Raw genomic sequence first — 24,139 nt, forward strand, 5'->3', positions numbered from 1 at the left:
TCCTGGTGAACACTGAACGCCGCACTGCGAGAGCAGGCATTAAGAAGGGCAGGCCTTTTTTTTTTTTTTTTTTTTTTTTTTTTTGTCAATCTTTATTGATACAACTAGAGCAGGTAAAGACAAACTCCTGAGTAGACGTGTTACCCCGATTCCCAAAAAGCTGGAACGCTGTAAAACACCAACAAAGCAGAATGTGATCATTCATTTTTGACATATACTCATTTTAGATAAGATAAGACAAGATAAGACAAGATAAGATAAGATAAGATAAGATAAGATAAGATAAGATAAGATAAGATAAGATAAGATAAGATAAGACTATTTATCCCACGACAGGTAAATTAAATTGTTACATGCAGCAAACAATAAAAGACAGACACAGGAAGATCAAACAAGTAAATAAAAAAGGTATACAGAATAAACAATAGAAAATCAGCTCTGTATATGTACATTATACACAACAGTATGAGAATCCTGCTGCCACAAGAGCATAAATAAATAATAAATAATATATGTTGCCTTCAGATAGTCGGATAATAAATACAGTGTTAATACTATTGCACAGTAGAAGAAAATATACAAAACAGCAAAAGAAAGTGAGCAATATTGCACAATAAAACAGTACAAAGACAATATAATATTTTAGTTCATCAGCTTCAGTGATTTTTGTAAACATATGTTTATTATGGATTTGATGCAGCAACATGTTTAAAACAAGTTGGGGCAGGAGCAACAAAAGACTGGGAAAGTTGTGGAATGCTCCAAAAACACCTGTTTGGAACATTCCACAGGTAAACAGGTTGATTGGTAACAGGTGATAGTATCATGATGGTTTTCAGCACATCCTCAATAGAGTTCCTACCCTCTGGAAAATTTCCTGTGTGGTTCCAGTGCCAAAGACTGTGCATGCCAGGGAGCCCAACCACTTCAGGCCTGTAGCCTTAACTTCCCACCTGATGAAGACACTGGAGAGGATTATACTTAACCATCTTCATCACCTGGTGAGCAGCGAGCTGGACCCCCTACAGTTTGCATACCGACCAGGCATTGGTGTGGAAGACACTATCATCTACCTGCTCATCGATCATGGACAACCCCTCCTACCCCCTGCATGACACAGTGGGGGCCCTTAGCAGCTCCTTTAGTAACAGACTGCTGCATCCAGTGTGTAAGAAGGAACGCTACTGCAGGTCCTTCATTCCATCAGCTGTCAGATTATTCAACTCCAGCATCACATAAAACTGTATTGATGTTGTTTAACAAATAATCTGTTGTTTTTCTCTCGTCATTTATGCCAACATATGCTCATATCCTTACATTTTGTGGAATATTACATATTTCCTTTACACTCTGTGCAATATTACATATTTCCTTTACACTCTGTGCAATATTACATATTTTTTACTGTTTTCTATATTGTATTCTTCAATGCAATCGTATTACCACTATTCATTATTATTTTTAATCTGAAGGCAGCATACATTGTTTTTTTTCCACAGTTATTGGGGCAATACGTATTTTTTTATATATTTTTTCTACATATTTTTTTTCTTTTCTATAGTCAAATTTCTTTTTGCTTGTATTATATGTACATATGTATAGTCTTCTTTTTATTTTATTTAGTTTTTTGTTCGAATGTTCTCTATCTCAGCTGCTATTTTTTCTTTCCTCTGATATTACATGCTGCTGTAATGCCCAAATTTCCCTGGCTGGGGATGAATAACGTTTTATCTTATCTTATCTTATGATTGGGTGTGAAAGGAGCATCCTGGAAAGGCTGGGTGGTTTACAGGTGAGGATGGAGCGAGGTTCAACACTTTGTGAGCACATAATTGGAGAAAGGATTGTACTACGTGGACTCAGGAACACTTTGTGAAACACAGCAACACAGTTTATTGCAAATGACTGCATCCGGTTCTTATTTAAATTTTAGTTGGACATTTTTTGGAATTAGGGTCGTATAACATAAATCAGGGACACTGCGATAAATAAATTACATTAGTTATAATAAAAATGATAAAGAATAGATAATTATTGGATGGATCACAGTGCAATTATTACAGCTTTCTATTAAGATATACTTATTATTGGCTTTATGATTGGTAAATAATGTGAATTATACAACACAAAGTAATACAGTCAGTAATACAACTTTAATCCAATCCAATTTGTCATTGTCTTCAATTATATATGTACATTTAAGGGACATTCATGTTTAGGTCTAATTGGGGAGTTCAGAGAAAACATGTTTCTCAAAATACAGCATCTGAATGCAGCACAATTTTGTTTTTTATCAGTCCATACATAGTTGTCGATGATTGTCACTGACTTTTACTGTGTACATTCAATTACTTTCTTCATTTGTCTGACATTAGAATTGGCTTTTGGAAGAATAAATGAATCCACTGGTTGAAGTGATTTAAGAGTAGAACCTGGCTTAAACCCACACTTACTGGATTACCTCTGGTCCTTGAACTGCAGTCAAATTCACTGTCAAGGCCAGACACAGAGTAATTAAGGGACACATAACCAGGAGCACAGGTGAAAAGGTCTTTCTTTGCGTCATTTATGAAAGTTACAATTCTACATTTCATTAAAAACCAGTGACAAAGTTTTTATCTTGTCTGTTTTAGATGAAGTGCGGCATATCCCAGAACCCTTTTATGTCTCAGCTGGTGCAAAAAGCAGCTGCTTGGCCGAACAAATAGTAGAAGAGAAGATTAACCCTGGTTTGTCTCTCTTTATTGATCTAAGTTTTAGAATTCAAAGAATGGTTACTGATTGCCTTTAAAAGCTCTTCATCTTTTTTTTTTTTAAAAAAAACAACAACAACCTTGTATTAATGCTACCACCACTCTGTTTTATCTCCAGCACGTCTCATCTGTTTCATATTCACATTGTTCTTATCTTTATTGTTGGGTATTTTATTGCTTTTCATTTTGCATCATTTTAAATTTTACTTGCCTCAGTCCTGAAATGTTTTAATCCAATTTCAACCATTAAAGCACTTTGTAACTTTTGCTTTGAAAAGTGGTGTAAAACATTTCTCATTATTATTATTTAATTTATTCAGTTTAATGGAAGCAGGTAAACATGTTGATTAAGTAGTACACACACTTTGGAGATCAGCCAAGGGAGTAGGCCCTGTTTGTTCCTGCACAGGTTCAAACAAGACTGAGAGCCTGGAGTCACGCTCACAGCAGCATGCTAACATGTTCAAAATAACAATGTGTTGATGTTTAGCAGATATAATATTTACTATCTTGGTTTAGTGTGTTAGCATGCTAACATTTGGCAGATTAGCGCTAAACAGAAAGTGCAGCCGACGCTGATGGGAATGTCATTAGTTCTGCAGATATTTGGTCATAAAATAGAGCATAAGAAGAACAGAAATTTTGACCTGATGATGGCGCTAGATGAAAGGTCAGAGGATAAAGGTTTTAACAATTCCTACTCAGAGAAACATGAATGGCAATAAGAGCATTTCATGGCAACCCATGAACTGACATCCATGAAATGGCATCACATGAGGCAGTTCATCAGGCTTTGCATAGCTCCCTCTGAAGCCACAAAAGGCTTTTGACATAGAAACGTACTTTGATGAGTAAACTCAGTGGAAGTCTCCTTTAACCTTCCCATTTCTGCAGTTCATTCGACATTAAATCAAAACAAACTACTTCAGGTTGGAGTTTATGGAACAATATCTAATAGCATATGGAACCATATAAAGCCAGACTGCTTCATGCAGATTACTTTGCTGGTTCTTGGACTGTTGCATGATTAGGCAATTACGTGTTGAAGCGTAGAGTTCGCTATGGTTTGTAACGTGACAACCAACAAGCAACATCCTGCCATTTCCAGTTTCAGCCAGCCTTCTTGTGACTCAGCGGAAAATCATAAATTCCATTTTCCCCACAAACACGTGAAGTGCTATGTCATGAGCTACGTTCAGTTCTGGTAATGAAGGTTCACCTTTAAATTAGCAGTCTAGCTGATTTTAACAGAATGACACACAGAGTGAAGGCCTGGCAGATGTTTGGTGGCCAGATGTAACTCAGGTCACCATCTCTGTGAGCTTCAGCAACGCTCCTTTTCCTGTCATCCAGTGACTTATGAAATCTTGTCTTTGTAGGCCAGATTTCAGCACTTCCTCTCTGGTGTCGCTAAACAGGAAATATCTGAGTTGCAGGTGCAGGTGTCGGAGCTGATGTCAACTGTGTAAAGGAGGAAACATTGTCGTTTCCACTACGCAAACAGCTTCCTGTTAAAAAACATTTTATCAGTATTTCTATGTCCTCTCTACGTGGCATGTAAAAACCTTCCAATTGGCTATCAGGACAGACACTAACAGCTGACACAAAGGTACTGACAAAAAACATGAGGTTTTCATTTATTTAAAAAATATTTTAATGCACCATTAATAAAGGGTCCAACGCATTAATACAAGAGAAATATTGCAAATAATATTAAAATAATCATCAAATTAAAAGGAAAAACAATAAAAAATAAATGAATGGAAGGTATGTACATGTTTCCTCCTCATGGAGAGAGGAAAAGGAACGACATATTTACAGCTTGAAATCAGTGTGTTTCTACGAGAAACAAACACCTCTACAATATTTACATGTACTTCGTTGATTTTTTTTTCCTTTCATCTTTTTATGCTGTCGTAGAGGGTTGGTTTGTACTGAAAGGCTTTCATTGCAACAAAAAAATATCTTACACATTTTCCTGTTTGGGAGGGAACGAAATAAAGAGTCTTCTGCTAGTTTTAAGTTCAAAATGAAAGTTAAACTTTGGACGGCCATAGCCATATGAAAAACAGAGACACAACACGAGGGCCATGTACGTCCTGCTGTCTGCAGCGTATCAGAAGCCTGTCGAGGCTTATCTATATAATCTATATACCTTCCACCCATCTACACTGCAAACAGATCGTGAGGAGGACATTTGTTTGCCTTGAGATGATACATTTCTCAGGGAACAATGTTTTGTGAAGGGTGAACGACTTCAAACACAAAATACATACTAACGCATTCTGGAAAGGCCCAAAAAACAGCAGGGAAAAAAAAGAAACTTTACAAAACTAAACCTTTGAAGAGACTTGATCTAATCAAATAAATGTGCCTTTTAAAAACATCTGTAGCACACAGACCGACTAAGTTAAACACTAACCACATCATTTTTACTAGGACCTGCAGGAGTTTGGTGGCAATCTGCTTTAACGGCTGAAGAAAGAACTTGCCGTTTGTCAACGGTTGAAATAGGAATCTGATATTTGCTGACTGAAACAAAATACAAGAATACTATGGAGGGAATAACTAAACACAATCAGAGAGAGATCGTATCAAACTGACGAGATCTCCTCACAAGACGTTTCGTGGACAGCTTTAAATTGGGAGAAAAAAATAAAAAACACAAGCCAATTCTCTGTTGTGCTGATCCTGCGGACAAAAACTCAGCATCCATGTAAAAATGAAACACACTTTAAGTTACAACTTAACTGTAACTGGGTTAAAAGCAATAGTTAAAGGACTCAACTCTCACCCATACAGAGGGTTGTGGCAAATCAGTGGAGTAACGCACAGTGGAAATGGGATATGATGGTTTTATAGGGCTGGTGAATCACAAGCCACCAAAGACAGTGGGTGAGTACAATGAAGCTGATTTCACTGTAAGATACTTACAGCGACTGCAACTAAATACAATTAATAACAGCAATAGTAATATCAATATATAATACTATGAAATGAAATAAAAAAAAAAGCTCCAAAAGAATGTTCACACTTGGAAATCTTGCATAACTGAAGACCAAATTGATTAAAGTTTGTCATCTTAAAAGTGTGCCCTTAACGAGCGCTTTTAAAAACCCTGAATTTGTCTGATATTTCTGTGCGTCTATGTGCGGATCTGTGTGGATGGGTGCAAGGAGGGATTTGACACTGGAAGAGTGATCCAGGCTGTAGATTATATGAGCTGACGTAGACATAAAATACCAGTTTTTTCATTTTTTTTCCGTTTTTTTAAGTTTTCATTGCCTTCCTTCAAACAGATATTGGCGTGGAAATAGAAAGACCTTTCATGCCTGGCTGTTTGGAACACCTTGGTTAGAACGAATGATCAAATCAAGTCCAACAATACTGCCACAGAAGAACGAATGGCGAAACAGAGCCCCCCCTTTGCGGTTTTATCGTGCCAGGTAACACAAACCCCTCACACGCTGGCTTGTGAAACTGCCATGAGAATGAGAAATGTGCATGAAAAGTGCAAGTGTGTGCGTCTGTTTCCTGTGACCTGTGAGGACGGCTGTGAGGCCATCCGGAGGAGAGGCAGGGGGTATTGGAAGGTGGCTTTGTTTTCGAGGTACACTCTGAGAGGGGTGAACAAGGGGGGTGGTCTGGGTCCGGCTGGCCGTTGGCAAGTGAGGAAGAGAAGCATGTCGGCTAGTTCAGTGTCCCACGGCAGTTCTCTGTTCCGCACAGGCAAGGAATCTTGTTCTCCTCCAGGGGGAATTTGTAGTCGTAGGTGATCTCTTCATTGACGGCGATGGCCTGCTTCGAGTAGATCACAATCTTTTTCTGGGACTCTATGGTGATAACCTTGGCGTAGCAGTTTGGCTGGAGGCACAAAGCAATGAGAGAGTGATGAGCAGCAGCCCCAGGAATAAATGACAACATAGGTAGTATAGTAGCCCGCCAGACTCACAGTGCAGCAGTGGTTGATGAATCGTGCCAGGTTGCCACACTTGGTGGCGTCTATAATTGTGTCGTGGTCCACTCTGAACAAGTAGCTGCTCCCGATGCCCTGCTGTGCGTAGCGCTTCTCTCGATTGTCAGCCACCATCTGGACACAAACATTTGCTCATTGATCCAATGCAAAACCCAAAAGGTGCATGAGTAACATTTCATTTACAGTCATATTTACAGTGGGTTACATTATAATGAGCCAATAATGAAATCTTATTGTGCATATTTTACAAATTTTGTACTTGTAACTGTATAATGACTCCATGAATCAGGTAATGTCAGGACAACATACTGACTGCATGGGAGGTCTGCAAAGTTTTGCTTGAAAATCATTAGTGATGTAACACAGACTGGAAGCAGTACAGTACCTGTCTGATGTTTTGACCCACATACTCAATGACCATCTCATCAGCAGCAATGGGCTCCATGGCGAACAGGCCCCACTCGTGGATTCTGCTGCGTCCAAAACGAAGCTTCTTTTTGCGGAACTAAGTAAGGAGAGAAAAGACTCGTGGTCACAAAGGTCTTGGTAAAAACGGATAAAGCACGCATGCCCTCAGATGAATATATACTTTGAATCTTCACGTGGTACAAAGCACGTGTACATGGCACAAAATGTGAATGATTTAAGCGTTTGGATTTAAGACTGACTTTCCTGACATGTTTAACCTTGCTTAGCACAAAGACTAGAAGCAGGAAAAAACAGGATGATTAAATTTCCTGTGGATGAACCCCTATTTCATTATGACAGGTAGAGGAGAGATTAACACTTGGTCAGCAAAGACTGAAGGTTAAATCAGTCACTGCTACTTTAGTAACAGCTGACCTCTGCGATTACTGGCCGTAACGATACAGCAAACCAGCGTTGCAGCCCATAATAACTATGTTGATTGAAACAAAAGAACTGAACGTCATCGGCACCTGGTGCTGTTCAGTTACATGTGATATATGTTTTAATGCAGAAATATGATTTCATCTTATTTCAGAAAAACACACTTTGAACTGTTAAGTACAATAACGGGCTGAAAACTGTACAATGAGCATGTAACTGAGTAGGTATAGCATGACTATAGCTGGCTGTACCTTAAGCTGGTTGAGTTTGAGCAGGTCAGAATCCATGACCGCCGTGGTGCCAATAACGGTGAGGAGACGCCGCTGCTCTGATCGTCTCTCTGACAACACCCGGTTTGCTCCCTGGCAGGAAACAGACAGCAAAGATTTACAAACACACAATCTCATGTTATCATATGGCCTTGAGCTGAAAGAGATTGACCCAGAGAAGTTGACCTTAATACGCAACAGTCATGTTAGTGTGGTTGAAGTTCATTTGAAAAGCATTCGTTGAAAGGTCAGATGATAGTTGAATGAGAGTTTATCTTCTATTTCCGCAACGTATGATAGTTTTTTACTGCCTGCAGTCCATTACCTGTGCTCTGCTTTTGGTCCAAAACCTGCTTTTTTGCCTTACCTTCATGTCATGTTTTCAAGATAATGCAGGCACCTACTGTTATTTTACATTTATACTTTGCTCACAAATAAATCCTCTAAATAAGACTCAAACCAATGATGAATATACCCAGTAACAAATTATAGCTCATGCCTTGTTGGTAATAACAAAGACATAATCCATGTATCCTTAATAATCCTTATAAACATTAATAAGGTGTATCCTGGTGAGCTTTTTTAAATAATCATAAATACATGGATTAATTTACACATTAACAGTCTGTGTCCATTTGTCCATGTAACAGGTACCTGACTAAAACCATCTACTTGCTTGAAACATTAATGTTGCAGATGGTTTGCAGCAAGCGTGTCACAGACGTCCAGAAACCACAACAATGCTGCTCATAACAGAAAAAAAGACTAAACCCTCTTGACGTAAATCCTGACACTTTTTCACTTGTGTGTGTGTGTTCAGCTAAATAGCTGAGGTAGCTTTATGTATGCCAAGTGTTGGGACAATAACTTGGCTGACGGATGAGAAGGAAAGCACTCAAAGTTCACAACTGTCAAGCTGAACAGCCATATAATTAAAAAGATTGAGTGCTTACCACCAACATACCATCTGCACCCTGTCTGCTAGCCTGTGCTTTGAAAACATTTCCTTTGTTTACACCTACACAGATAGACCACCAGGAAGACCAAACGACATCACTGCATACCTGGGACAGGTACAGACGGTTCTCAGAGCGGAGCAGATACTTTAAAGTGGCTGGGCTACTTTCATCAGAACATTAAAGATGCTGACTGATGTGGTGTCCAGTTACATCTCATCAAAACAATTGAAAAATCTGAACTGTATGTGTGCCCTGAAGATAAAGAAATATTTTCTTTTTTTTCCCCCGCTTTTCTCCATGGTTACAACAAGACACAGCACAAGAACAGAATGGAAAACACATTACTGGGAAATCCAAGCAGCTGTTTACAAATAAACTCGATGCCTAAGTGTGCTGACCGTCCCCAACAACGACCAGGAAGGGTGTGATGGTGCATCATGATGTGTGTGTGTCATATGGTGGCTGTCACTCCTGATGTGACACAATATGCCTCAACTCCCAGCATTATTTAAGAGGAACAGATATTTTCTTTGAGAAACTAAGAATAACTGAATGCTGAAAATAGCAAAAATGCTGAAAATGACAGCGAAGCAAGACTAAAATTGGAAAGGTTGGAAGGATAAAAGAAACTGTGTTAGAGAGAACGACAGCAAGTTAGTTAAACTTCACACACACATGGCATATGTCTTGCATCTGTAGCTGTGGGTTTAAAAACCAATTAAAGGTAGAGTGAGTCATTCTGGAGGAGACCGCTGATACTGCCATCTCTCCATTTTTCCTGAGCATGAACACCACCTGTTGCTGATTGGCTGGAATAATGTCACGTGGCTCAGTCCAGCCACTTCGTTTCCCATTTACAGAACCAGGGCTGTGTACAAAACCCAGATTCAGCTAGCGGGTTGTGAGGACATATTCACTGAATTTCTAAATCAGCAAATATCAACTTCCTTTATACAGAATGTCTCAACCCACCTTTAATGCTGTCAGGAACAAAAAAAAGTTTTTTAATCTGGTGGTTCTGGTGGGCAGACACAGCAAAATGCTTTTTTTTCCTCCAGAAGCTTTTCAGGATATGAGGGATCTGCATTCATTTGTCTGCTTGTTTTAAAGTCTGCTGTTTGTAAATGACTGTGGCTCTGACACCGTTTACGTCCAAATGTTGCCAACCAAAATGTTTATAGATAAAGTCGCTGGCACAGGATTAGTTCTACCTGTAGTGGAGACTGACAAAAACCACCGTGTGTTTGGGTGCAGGAACTCCAGCGAATAAAATCCACCGTGTTTTTTAAACAGTGTTTAGAGCACTTCAAACATCTGTCAGCCATCCGTCTCACTGAATGGTTGCAACTTCAATTCACGAGAGTGTTGCACATCAATTTATTTTATATTTGCTTGTAAAAGTTAGGCAATCAGGGTATGTTGCGTTTTATCTTCTATTAAAAAATAAGTTTATTTATAGAACTAACCAGATCAAATTTATAAAATGGAACAAAAATGCAAACCTTGGTTCAGATTTTCAGATGGGAAAAGGCTCTAATTCTGAGACTATAATTAACATTCAAAATGAATGTAAGATAGTATATCAGCTTTACTAAATACTTTAATAAAACAAAGTATACATACATAGTAAACTACTGGTTTACTGTATCTTTAAACCATCGCAAAAACAGCATTTAAAGGGTGCACTGTCAGGTCAGGTCAGGTCAGTTTCTGTCCACCACTGCAGAGACAGTCTGAATTAAAGTACCATTTCAGAAAGTTAACAATGTGTAATTCTGGAAAACTTAAACTAACAATAAACAACAATAAACTGAGGATATTAAGTTTTTTGGAGTATGATGAAAGTGTGATGAAAGAGTAATGAAACAATAGCAACATCTACTTGTGTAAAACCTCTGCCATTTGTGTTGTCAAGTCCAAAGTTATGATGTTTTGTGCTGATTAGCTGTTTGGAAAAGCACCATCATTGTTCCACCCATCCATCACCATCCATTTCTACCCTTCAGAAACCTCTCTCTTATTATCCCTACCCCCCAAAATTGCCACTTAATCTGATCCAAATGACTGTGGGCCAATAGCACTTAAAATACATCCCTGCCAATAAATTCCTTAGGGATATTATCAGGCGTCATACTCACCATCTATAATAACCATTTTGAGCAATGACTGAACCCCCTGGAGTTTGTTTACAGAGCCAGGACAACTTTGCCACAACTTTGCAAACAATAAAACAACTGCCAACTGTCAGCAACATTTCAAAGTTCACTCTAAGCCTGATTCTGTCTGTCTTTATTTTTTCACAATTACATGCTTGTCTTGGCTGCACTCTTCTTTCACAGGTTCTCCTCATGGCAGCATTTTAGCCTGACTTCTCAACATCCATGCTCACCATTACCAAGATTAATGAACACTAACCCAACAAGCTGATTCCAAAATTAATTAGCAAAATCATTACTACTGATTCAACTCCATTGCTGTTAAACTGTTTCCCTGGACAGGAACATAATTGTGGTAAAGAAAAAACTAATATTTATAACTACTAATACTGCAGAGGCAAGAGGATCACAGAGTCAGAGAAAGAACTTGGGAGTATGCTTACCGAGCTGTCGACATTCTCCACCTCCCGTATGACCTGCTCAGGGAGGTCCAGGTCCAGATAGACGTCCTTCTCCTTGCGGCTGATGGCGTAGTAGCCCTCACTCCTGGCACAACCGGTCACATGCTCACGAAGCTGGCCCCCTGCATTCTTCTTCTTACGCCGAGGGTTCGGCAAATTGGTTAGTGCAGCTCAAAGGTCAAGGTCAATGGCAGAAAACCACAGAGTGATATCAAGACATATGCATTTTATCAATTAAAGAATTGCAATATTTAGGCTATTTATCGATTGAAAAGCCACCGATTGCTTGGACATTGGTAACAATAAGTTACATGACAATCACACATATTTAATGTAGAAGGCAGTCACTGATAAGGATATTAGTGTGGCTGACCCAGTGAGTATCATTGAGCCAGTCAGAGCTGTGGTCGTCCTGCAGCAGCTTCTCATAAGTCTTCTTCAGCAACATCAAGTCTTCCCCATCCAGACCGGAGTTCCAGATGTCATACAGGATGGTCATCTGCTCAAACTCGCTGCGGTTGTCAAACTTCATGGCTGATGGCTCGGGTGCTGGGATAGGTTTTGGCCAGCGCTGGGAAGATGTTACCCCTGCCTCCTGCAGAAAGAGGCGCTCACTCTTCCTCACCTCTTCAACCATCTCGTCCTCCGTGTCTGAACTTGACAGCTCCCCAGACTCAAGCTCCTCCACGTCCACATCTTCCTCAAAGTCTGAGTCCTGCACAGAGGAAGAGGAATATTATTACAAAAAATATATAATGGCCCAACAGCTAAATCTTGTTTGACAGATTTCCTAAAATGTATGTACAGTCGTGACATTTTTCATGGTTAACCAACACAAGTGCTGTTCTTCACAGCGACAGCAAAGACCAAATGAGCCAGGCCATTGTTTGGACTGTTCTGTACCTTAATTATCACAAGAGAAGAGAAGCCTCAGGATGTGTCTAACACAGTTCAGCAGATGACACTGTTTTATCATGCAGTGTACAGTATGTTTAGCTTGCAATAGTAAAGAAATCATTGTATATTTTTTCAGTTTGAGGCTAACGGCTCAATTAGTCACAATCAGCCTGGCGTGTGTGATGAAAAACTCACTGCACAAGAATAGGAGCATGAACAGGTGGTTTATGCTGGTGGCGGAGTACCTGAGCCTGTACTATGAAGCAATAAACATAATAGGTTTATAATATCACTGTCCCAACATTGGGGCACAAGTAGAAAAAGTAAAGTTAGAGTAAAAAATTATATTAGCATATTCTGCTACTTTCATATGTGGCTTATTTGCATTATTATGGCATGTAGGACAATTTTAGCTACATTCTTACAGCTGCAATCCCAGTGGTGTCAAATCGACTTGAGAGCACATGAAAAATAAATATATGAAGATGATTCACAGCTGTAAGTGAGCCGCATCTCTCATATAAAAAGATAGTTAGGGAAAGCCAAAGGGCTAACCTGCACCGAAGTAGGTAAGGGAACCACGAATATAACCTTGAAAGCCCGGGGTTAAACCTGAAGTTACCTCGCTAACCACAAAAAGCACGGGCCTCTGACAGACGTTACCTTGAAATTTGATAAGCATCAACTGAACATGTTGACAAAACTCTGAGGCAACGTCAATGTGTACATAAATGTTGACTGATTAGGCACACTGATTAGTGTTTTTATAGGGAGAACTACAGGGCCACATCTCTGCCGTTCTGCCTGTTCCTCGAGAGACTTCCTCAACACAGAATCCCCCATTTTGTTTTGTGTTATACTTTTTAATTAAATCTAAATGCATAGTAGTTCTGGAGCATGTTGGTACTCCCATTGGTTAAGCCCAATTACATAATTTCATACAGTTGGGATATTTTGTGCAAGCCACACATTTTGCCTGGGGAAACACCTGATGACAATACCTACAAACATCAAAGGTTTATGTGCCACCATTACAGAAACCCAAAATTGGACGTACGTATGAGTCATATCTCTATTCTCTTATTGTTACCTGTGACACACTGTTTACGGTCAAGACATCCACAAACATTTACAGGAACAAACCAGAAGTCCCACGCACCTCTAGTTTCCGCTTCCTCTGTTTCTTGCCTGGCTGCTCCTTCTGTTTCTTCGTGTGATGAACCTCAAGGTTTTCTTTGTCTTTTCTTCTCCTCTTTTTGCTCTTGTCCTTTTCAAGTTCGAAACCCTTGCCAACCGTGACCTTCTTTGACGATGGAGGTAGAGCTGAAGACTGGCCCACATCCTCAGACTCACAAAGCACTCCCATTGTAGACACGTATTCTCCTGTATCTCCTCTGGGTGGTAGTGCCTCTCCAATGACCTCCTCTGGAGCTTCAAGCACCCCAGAAATAGTGTTGAGGTCTGCTGGGAGCAAGACAGAAGAGTCTTGTTTGGAGGAAGTTCTTTTGGCACCAGGAGCTGGTACTGGGAGAACAGGGGGTTTGCAGTAGTTGTGCTCCATCAGGACAATTACACCCTCTGGGCTAATAACCAGGGCCAGTGACTCTGGGGAGAAAAGATCTTCCTCCATCTTCTGCTCTTCTGCCTCATCTGATGTCTCTGTCTCCTCTGAGTCCCCAGCGTCAGGGTCCATTTTCAGGGCTACGTCAGCCAGCACAGACAGGTCAGTGGTTGAAGCCGAAGCCAGCTGCAGGAGACTTGATGCCCCCAGCTGCTCTCTAAGTCTCAACCTCTGCTCACTTTCTTCCTCATCGTCTTCCTCTCTGAGGGAGTGACAGGAAGAAGTGGACAAGCTAGTCGTCCGTGGCCTACCTCTGGACCGTTTGTTGACAGGAGGTGGAGGAGGGGCCTCCTCGAAGGCCATCCTGCACATAGAGGCGTGGTCCAGTGGCAGGTTCTGCACAGTGCGGCACACCATAACAGGAGGGGCGGGAGATTTCGGGGAGTCTTTGCCTGCACCCCGTTTTCCAGGGGATTTGACAGGGATGGTCTGAGGAGAAACAGGTGGTCCCTTTTTGGGTTCATCAGAATCTTGGGTTCGTCCGGATGGGGGCACGATGAGGGCGTTGCCTTCACCTGGTTTGGAGGCAAAGGGGAGCAGCTGGATGCCCTGAGTGGGTCGCGCTGAGGGGGTCGAGGCAGCAGGGACATGGGAGTCTGTAGGCCTGCCAGGGGAGAGAAGGAGAGAGTCACCCGCCAATTGGGAGGGAGATGGAGATAGGGGTGCAGTCGGCAGCTGCGGCTTGCTGTCGTTCTCCCCCGTGGAGAACGAGACCGTCTTCCTGCGTTTCTTGAGAGGTGGCACAAGAACAACGGGGGACGAAGGACGTGGGTAAGGGGGTGATGGGGGTCTCTTTGTATGTGCTGCTGTTGTATCGGCCTTGCTGTCCTTGGCTTCACCTGAGAGAAAAAGACAGTTTTGAAAAACTGATCCAAACTAAAGACAATGCACTTAATATAACTTTTCCACTTGCTGTGCTATTTTAAGGCTGTAGCAATAATCCAAAGAATGTACGTAAACCTCAAGCAAACTCAAAAATTCAAGATCTCCCTTTAATGGTTAACGTTCACGTTTGATGCTGATGAAGTTGATGAAGACTTCAGACTAACCTGTTTTGACCTCTGCCTTGGGAACAGCAGCTGTGTTATTTCCCCTGAGAAAAACACAAGGAGCATTTTGAACCAGCAATAAAGACACGATGAAAAGTACGTTTGATTAGATTGTAAAATATAGAGCTGAGGACAAATCTCCTACCATTAAAAATAACTAATCACAGACTTTCCTACCTGTCATCCTCTTTCTCAGTTGTGCTGTCCATGGTTGACTCATCCATGCTGTCGAGCCCTTCACTCTCGGCCCTCTCTCCTTCCTCTTCATCCTCATCTTCAGAGGAAGATGAGGATGAAGATGCTGAAGAGGAAGAGCCCTCAGAGGATGAGGAGAGGCTCTCATCATCACTATCAGCACTAAGGGCATCATCTAAAAAGAAAAAAAGGTATCAATGCTGCTTTAAATAGAAGCAAAAACATAAATAAAGTCATAGTAATAAGATTACAGGTTGTGATTTACCATCAGACTCCTTTTCACTTTCCTCTTCTTCCTCATCCTCCTATAAATGAAAAAGGTTGCAGTTACAGCACTTAAAGGTCATAGTGAAATGCTGCCATCTAGCAATCAGTAAGAGTGAGAACATGATTCTTACCAAACCTGTTAACACAAAGAAAATGAATCCAGCTATTAAGAAACCGTATGATTCCCTTCTTAAAGTTCATCACATATAATACTCAGCCTGCTATCCAAGTAATAAATCTGATAAATACACTTTTTCAAATTACTCATTTATGTACCCAATTTGTATGTGTTATTGTCTTGAATTTGTGTTATATTTTGTGGTTTGCTTTAAAATCAAACTAATCATAATATTAATAATAAAAAAAGAAGAAAAAAACAAACAAACACCTTTTCAGTCGAGGAGCCGTCAGACGTTTCCTCTCCCTCACTGCCAAGTTCCCAAGGTTTACGACTTCTTGGCTTCTTTTTCCTCCTCTTGTTGTCCCTTTCTGCTCCATGCCTGTCTGCCTCTGGCATTCTCCCCTCAGCAGCTGGACACAAGAAAACAGTTCAAGAGTTATATGCAGCGGCCCAATTTATCCAACCTTCTTTTTTTTAATTTTCAGCATCAAATCTGCAAACCTTCATCATCCTCATCTGGTGGGGTCGAGGGTCGTGGCCTTTTCATGTCTCCTTCTTCAAACTCTTGAGGTCCTTTCCTCTTTACCTGAGCAAATGGACACCAAAAGCATTTTTGAATAAATTAATGAAACACATCAAGATACTCGCTACTATAATCTTATATCACAAAGTCTGCCACAATACCAAACACTACTGCAATTTTTGTACTTGACAAATATCTATGTTTGCTTACGGTTAATTATTCTGAGTCCTGGGAGTGTAATTAGGACTAAAAGTATCTAAAACTTTAATCTGGTACCAGTACTGTTAGAAAAGGTCTCTTTTAAAAATGCAAAATAAATAAAGAAAAGAAATTGGTCAAATTGAGTGCATGCAATGTTGTTAACACATTGATTGGTAACGGTAAAACTGGCAATTGTGAAGTGTCTGTGTTATCAGAGGTGTCTGTGTTTAAATTATCAAATCACAGTGTGAGTTGTTGAACATGGAGATACAAGCCAAGATCTGACGCAGTGTGGTGCTTTTACCTTGAAGGAAGGCAGTCGGAGGGCTCCTCGTAGAGCAAATCCTTCCACGCCACCACTCTTTGCCCAATCCACAAGAGACACGAGAGGCTCCCGAGGACGGTTGACCTTTTCCTCTTTTTTCTCATCGTCCCGTAAGGCAGACACCCCCCTCACCATTGTCTGGAAAGGCTAGAGGAGGAAAACATTCACAGTTCACAATTACAATTTTTATTGATTCCCCTTTTCCATTTCACAGCGTGACAATGATGACCGATCCTCTGTATTCATGTATTGTGATGTTTTTATTGTATCTGGCAAGACTAAAGCTGATTTTCAATCCTCTGCTGGACAATAAAATTGTATTTTATTCTGCGCAAAATTTGTAACAATGCAAAGACCATATGTTTATCAGTAAGTTGTTGAAGGTAGTTCTGAACATAGAATCAGTTTGAAGTGAAGGACATTTTTAAAAGAGATTTACTCAAGATTTCAATGAAACAACGCCCCAAAAAAGTACTCAAAAGTGAATAAAGCAGTATTTCTTACCTTAACACAAAAACCAAAACAACAAGCTTAAACACCACCAGCATTGCTGTAAAAACTACAACAATGCCAGCACTGTTGAGTCTTCCTTACCTTAGCCTTGGTCTCTTTCCTCTCCCACCACTCATCAAAAGTGGCAAAGGCAACATTCTCCACCATTTTACGGTTCAGGTCTCTCTGCATGATGTTTTTCATTTCCTGGATCAGAGTGGCCAGGACCATCTGCACTGTGGCTTCATGCGGATTCTCAGCCAGCATGGGCATCTCCTCGCCTGGAGCCCTGTACTCGTCTCCATCCCCGGGCAGCATGGTGCCATAGCCAGGTGGGGGCATGTAAGAGGGGTAGTGTGGTGGTAAGACGTGTGGCGGCCAGCCAGTATGGGGAGGAGGGATGCCATGGTGTGGAGGTGGTGGTATTTGAGTGCTATGGGGGTCAGGGTAGGGGTAGGACATGTGTGGGGGCATGTAGCGGTGGTCTTGGTCGTAATGAGAGCCCGCCCCGCTCCCCTCTTGGTCCATGTAGGGGTGGTGTGTGTGGGGTGGTGGCATAGAGTGGAGATGGTAGGAGGTGTAGTCTGCAGTGGCTGCCTCACCGGGGCCTGGGGTGCCGTTGGATGACGACATGCGCAGCTGGTGTAGGCGACTTAGCATGTGGGTCTGCATTTGGAAGGACATAGGCGCTCCACCACTGTACTGGTTCATCAGCTCCATGGAGGTGGCATAGTCATACATGTGGTGGGGCATGGGGGGAGGATACTCGGGATGCAGCTCCATATGGGCCAGGGGCGGGATTCCAGGGGGAGGTGGGGGCTGGAGGGAGTAACCTGGGGGAGGTGGAGGAGGCAAATGAGGAGGGTAGGAAGGTATGGGAGGGTGCATGGAGGTGCCAAAGTGCTGTGCAGAGTCAGAGATGGGTGGGGGTGAAGATGAAGGGTCCGTTGTTTGTGACGGCATGGCAGCCTGGGATGAAGAGGGTGAGGACCCTGAGGTGGCTGAGGGCTGGCGGGTGGTCACTGTTGTTATGGTGGTCTCCTCCTCCTCCTCCTCGTCGGAGATCTCCATGTCTTCCCCAGAGGAATGAGGAGAGGACTGAAACAAAAAAGAGTTAATTGTTTTAAGTTGGGAAACCTCTTCAGTGTTAAAGCACCATCCAAAAGTGAGGCTGTAAAGATAACTCACAACCACAGAATGAGGAAGTGTACTGTCAGATAGCACATTAACATGATAACCACAAAAATGAAGAACAGTAAAATCATAATAATGAAAAACCAAAATTTACACATCATGCTTAACTTGTGAATTAGGATGTTAACAATGTGTACTGAAGATTTTATTTGTTTCCTTTCTTTTTCTCCCTTTGCACCAAGAAGTTCTTGCATGTGAGAATATTTGTGTGTGTGTGCGCATTTGTAATAATAAAAACTATTTTCCCACTAACAAAAAATAAATAAATAAATAAAATAATATCAAACATAAAAGAAACATTTTTATTGTATTTTTGGGCTGCTTTGACCAGAGCAATAAGATGCCCAGCCAGTGTTGCCCAGCCCTAATTCTAGGGTGAAGCATGGAACTTTTATTTGTCAGAGCAAAATGCAGTTGAGATCCAACAGCCTGAACCCTGAGGTCTTCTTACATGCTACTGATCTTACCTGACTCTGTCCATTGTAAGGTGGTGTGTGTGCTCCTGTCCTGCTCCGTGTGTCAGCAGATCCAGCCTGTGAGGATTCCTCCTGCAAAGCTCCAGTCCCAGTGAGGCCAACCTGGGGCTGGGGTTCCTCCGGGGGCAGGATGTGGGAAGAGTAGGTGGAAGAGGATGGTGTGGTTGCTGTAAGTACAGTAGGACTCTTTCTTCCTTCTCCCCCCTTTCCCCGTTTCCTTGCTCTGTGGCCATCTCTGTCTCTTTCCCCTTTTCTCCTGTGGTCCTTCTCCCCATTGTCCCCCACCTGATTACCACCTATGTGCTCCCCTGTTACATCACCTGACCCACCTCTTCGCTCCCCTCCATCCCCACGTATGCCCCTCTGCCTCTCCTCTTTCCTGTCTTCCTCATCTTCCTCATCAGAGGCAAGGAAAGAAAATTTAGCCTTTTGTTCCTTTAGGAGCATCTCAATGCGAGAGTCAAGGCTGCTGCTGTGGTACACAAACGGTAAACTCTCATTGGTGGAGTCTGGCTCTGGGGAGGAAGAGTCACGTTGAGGTGGCGGTGGGGAGCTGGAGGAGGAGGGAAGATGGTGTGGGAGTGAGGTAGAGGAAGGGGAGGTTGAGGAAGAAGCAATGGAGGGGTGGGGCGGAGAGGATGGCGGGGGCGTCTTTGGCGGTGCGGGTGGGGTGCTGGGACGGCGTTTGGGTTTTGTCCACTGCTCTTCGCGGGCCGGACTATCTTGGTTGAAGTCCAGTGTTCCAAGTGTCTCAGCTACAGCCGCTGCAATGACTGAGGCTGGTGGAAGGGGAGGTGGTGGTGGGGGAGGTGGAGGCAGAGCACTGTGGTGACCAGCGTGGTAGTCTTTCTCAGCACCTACTGAAGGCAGGGAGCCCCTCTCTGCCAAGGTTGTGCCCCCTAGACGGGTGGAAACGTCCAATCCCTGAGGAGGGGCTGGGGCAGGCTCTTTGGAGGAGGAGTATGCGGAGTAAGATGAGGGGGGAGGAGACATGCTGTTAGAGGAAGAGCGGTAAGAGTTGGAATTGTATCTGGGGTCAGAGCTGTTGGAGTAGTCACTGTCTCTGTCCCTGTCCCTGTCTCTGTCTCTATCGCGGTCTCTGTCTCGATCTCTATCTCGGTCCCTGTCCCGGTCATGGCTACTCCGTCTACGGCTGCTGCTGCCATGGTGGTTGTGAGAATGGTGGTGGTTGCGGTGTCTCTGATGGCTGTGGTCACCTGATCGGGAGCCCAGGCTGTCTCGCCGGTACCCCCTGTCGTCCCTGCGATCTGAGTGGTGATGGGAGTGATGGGAATGGTACTTTGAGGAAGAGTTTGTGTCTTGCTGGTGGTGGTAAGATGACCTTCTGGAGCCAATGCCCCCTGCGCCATAGCGCCCCCCTGAGTCTCTGTCACGGTCTCGGTCCCTGTCTGACATTGGGGGCTGATCATATTGGGTGGCAAGAGGTGGCGGAGGCATTGAGGAGTGGTGCACCATGTGTGGCCCAGGCCCTCCAACACTTGGGTAAGGGGGATAGCACGGTGGCTCGTTGGGACGGTATGATGCCGTTGGGGGGTACATGGGGCGACCTCGATGATACACTGAAGGTTCCTGTGCATCCTCAGAGTAGCGAGACACTTTGTATCCTCCAACAGTAGATGAGACTGCAGAAGAGGAGGAGGAGGAAGGTAGCATGTCTTGGGGAGGGTATCCGCTGCCCAAAGTGCCAGTGTTGTAGCCAGTATGCCTGCAACACACAAGTGAGGTAGATATTGTGTTATTATTTTGTGGACCAAAGCATGATTGACATTTACAAACATGAAACTACTGACTCTGAAATGTTACTCTTCCATTGACAGCCTGCCAGTTGAGCAAATGATCAAAAGCACAAGCCCCGAGAGTTACCTATTCATATTATATTAGCACTTTATGTTCATCCAGCAGAGATACTGTAAGTTGCACCAACAGAAAGTTCTACGTAGAGAATAATAATGTTAGGATATTTGCATTGTAGTGTAATAGTGGCAAACACAACAGTTATTAATAATTCTCTGACGAATAAATAACATACATGATTTGTGCCATTATCTTTTTAGGTCTCATTAACTGTGATTTTATTTTTATCTACCATACGGATAAAGATGTTGAGTGTCCCAACTTTGATTGAGCAACCTGAATCTGTGACCTGAATGATAACGACAGCAGCAAAGAACAGGTAAACATTTTGATGTGAAACTCTCTATATATTTAACATCAACAACTAACCTGCCGCCGGTGTAGCCCGAGTCTTGTGAGAAAGGAGTCCCAGATCTGGAGCTGTAAGGTGTTCCTCCACCTCCCTGAGATGAGGCAGAGGAGCCTGCCATGGAAGAGGGGGGCGTGTCCAGACGCTGATCACTGTAACCGGCATCTGCAGAGCAAGGGGTGACATTTCCCGATGTGAGGGCTTGGACCCCCGCTGCCAAAACTGCAAGCTCACTGGAGAGCCTCCGCCTGATTTCTGATGACTGTGCGAGAAAAATACATACATCAGAATTTCAAAATTAAGCAAACATATGCTGTTTACTCTATAATTCCTCTCAGTTTGATTGGTTGTGTGCAGGTATCGACTAATAATAATGCTGCTGTACATTCAAAGCCCTCTTAATATTCATTTACATTATGTGTTGACAATACCGTGTCAGGCTGTGGCTGAGCTGGGGCCTGAGGCTGGACCCTGTCTGTCAAAGCCTTGCCTCCAAGGGGCACCGTCTGAGGAGTGTAGGACCCATTTACGATAAGGTCATAATACTTCTGCCTCTGTTGGCCTGGGTAACAAACAAAAAGAAAAATAAATACATGCAATGAAATGAGCATCACAAATCCTCAATTATTAAAACAACAACTTCAGAGGGTTGTGCAGTCTTGGGGGGATAGTCACACTTAGGGTGCTTTGTGGTTCAATGTGCACCACACTGCCTTATGTTTAATGTTAGACTATTTCAGTGTGTTTTGATAGCCATAAACACAGCTATAAACCAAAATCTCAAATGTGCGACATGTTAATACTGGCTTATTAATCGTCACTGTACTAACATCACTATAAAGTCTGCCAGAAACAGTCTGTATCATCGCTGTTATAAGTTGTATTTTACAACAAGCTCATACTTTAAAGCTGCATCAGACTGGGTATTTTAGCTTACCTTTTATATCCAGTTGAGCATGAATGATGTTACCCATGACAGAGGTATTGTGCAGCTGCTTGACTGTGTCCTTAGCTCCTCTGGTGCTGGTAAACAACACCCTGGCCAAGCCCAAGTGCTTCCTGGTCTTGGGATGAAACAGAATTTCCATCTCTTCCACCTCACCAAACTTGGCACACATTTCTGCCAAGAAGGGCTCCTTGATGTTGTCATTGAGTCTAGCAAAGGTCACCTCCTTGAGGGGTATGGGACCCACATAGAACTCATCAAGCTGAAAAGAGAAATGACAAAAAAAATCAGGGAAGATTCATTCATTCCAACAGATAAAGCTGTTGTGTTGTGTGAAATTAATGCCATTCTCCTATTCTCACCTTAAACTTTGGCACTGGAAGGGACAGTTCTGTATACCTCGACCAGAGTCTCCGGGGTCTCGGGTCCCGCAATTCACCCACGGGAGGAAATCCAGAGTCCTGAAAAAATTATACAGGTGGCACCTCATAATACAATTTTAGGCACAGACATATTATAGATGAAAAATGGAAATCAACTTACTGGCACACTGAAATGCACTCCATCATATCTGTAGATTTTCTGTGTGACCCGCCGGATGGTTGGGTCCTGGACGAGTTTGTAGCTCTTCCACTGCAAACTGACAGCTTTTTGTGTTTCTGCCCCACCGTCTGGATCCATCCTACAACTGGGTTTCAAAGGAAAACCATAATTGCACGGAGTGCCGCAGCTACGATTCGTGCACAAAACCTGATCAGAACCAGAACCACCACCACGAAGAGCGAAGCTTGAACAAATTAGCTGCTGAATAACGTAAGAGCTATACTGAGCAGAAATGCTGCAGTAATTACAGCCAAAGTATGTTTGGCCGCTGGCAATAACACAACGATGAGCTGCGTCACATCAGTTAGCCAAGCATGAACTTTTCTGACCAATGACTGTTTACTGTCATTTTCAAGGCTGAGGATAAAACAAATTAAACGGGATAATAACCAGGACGTTTTAAGCCTCGACAAAGATGCTGCGTGCTGTCAAAACAATGACCAGCGTTACGTCACTGACCAGGTAGTTCAGCTAGCAACCTGCTAGCTGCACCAACAAAATGTACAGAAACGGTGTTTTCCAACGTAAAGACAGAGTTCACGTTAAAAGCAGGTTAATTCGGGTTCCGAACTATTCCGTAGGAACCACACCATCGGTAGCTCTATCGTGATATCACGCCAATTCACGTTAAATTACTTGTGCCTTCTCGGTTTAGCTAGGGCAAGTTAACGCTGCCATTGGCTAATGCTAACTAGCAACATCAAGTTAGGAGTCAAACTCTGGATCTTATTGATCCTTCGCTCACATCGATAATATTTTATCAGCGACATTAGTGTTATGCACCGCTCGTTGAGGTTCTACTGACTTGTTTTGCCTCCAGTTCGCCTAAATTCAGACCCTACCTCTTCAAGACCTACTGCCCGCTCATCCGAAAGTAGCAACCCGCCGCTACAGTGTAGGCAGCTACAACCAGGCCCGGGAGACGAACAAGAAAAACACTGAGTCCCTAACAGAAATTGGACATCTCCGACCCTGCGCCTGAGCAAAACTGACGAGCTAAAATGATGCCGCTATCATTCCGGTACTTAGTCAAGACAACAACACGCCTCTCCGTGGGGTGAAGCCATTGTTTTCGCCTTAAAATCCCTATATTGTTGAGACAGCCGCCATCGCGTAACCAACCTGAAAGCCTCGCCTGTTCTCCATCAGTGTATGCGAATGCAGTCTACGGTTTCTGACCGGCACTTTCTACAACGCAGATTACAAAAAAAAAAAAAAATACAGAGCACTACATCGACAACAACATTGTAAATATAATTCAACTAAAAAAATATTTATGTAAATAAACAACACCATTTTATTAATGGTCAAAATTTTACAGTTGAAAATATGTTTGAATCTGCTGATACGAACCCAAACTCAGGAAAGTGATCGTTGCGCCCCCTACAGGCCGATCAGTGACATCTCAGCTAACGTAAACCCACGATAGGCTCGATCTCATTCCTGAATGAAGCGGTGCACAATTCTAACATTTAACCTGAAGCAGAGATAATCATAAATTTATTAAATTGGTATAGTGTCTACAGAAAACATCTAAGAGGGTGAAACGCCGTCCACAGATATGTTAAAGAGCATTCAAACG

General features: G+C 42.6%; 1 protein-coding gene across 2 annotated transcripts; it reads right to left on the reverse strand.

Moving 5' to 3' along the window:
- Positions 1–4,363: 4,363 nt before the first annotated feature.
- On the reverse strand, positions 4,364–23,692 carry setd1a (SET domain containing 1A, histone lysine methyltransferase). 2 transcript variants are annotated; one of them, XM_041956841.1, is made up of 21 exons: positions 23,680–23,692; positions 22,498–22,642; positions 22,317–22,415; positions 21,946–22,216; positions 21,440–21,570; positions 21,029–21,270; positions 18,776–20,510; positions 17,217–18,212; positions 16,602–16,769; positions 16,075–16,159; positions 15,841–15,983; positions 15,451–15,490; positions 15,168–15,360; positions 14,991–15,034; positions 13,480–14,780; positions 11,784–12,138; positions 11,406–11,587; positions 7,830–7,940; positions 7,115–7,234; positions 6,706–6,843; positions 4,364–6,617 (listed from the first exon to the last, which is right to left on the reverse strand). In XM_041956841.1, exons 2-21 carry the CDS (start codon positions 22,633–22,635, stop codon positions 6,444–6,446), a joined length of 6,666 nt encoding a protein of 2,221 aa, XP_041812775.1. In that variant the 5' UTR covers positions 22,636–22,642; positions 23,680–23,692; the 3' UTR covers positions 4,364–6,443. The 2 variants fall into 2 exon arrangements, with proteins under 2 accessions (XP_041812775.1, XP_041812776.1); XM_041956842.1 differs by lacking the exon at positions 23,680–23,692 and adding an exon at positions 23,400–23,461.
- Positions 23,693–24,139: the final 447 nt, after the last annotated feature.

The sequence above is a fragment of the Chelmon rostratus genome, chromosome 17 (assembly GCF_017976325.1).
Source record: "Chelmon rostratus isolate fCheRos1 chromosome 17, fCheRos1.pri, whole genome shotgun sequence".
Taxonomy (NCBI): domain Eukaryota; kingdom Metazoa; phylum Chordata; class Actinopteri; order Chaetodontiformes; family Chaetodontidae; genus Chelmon; species Chelmon rostratus.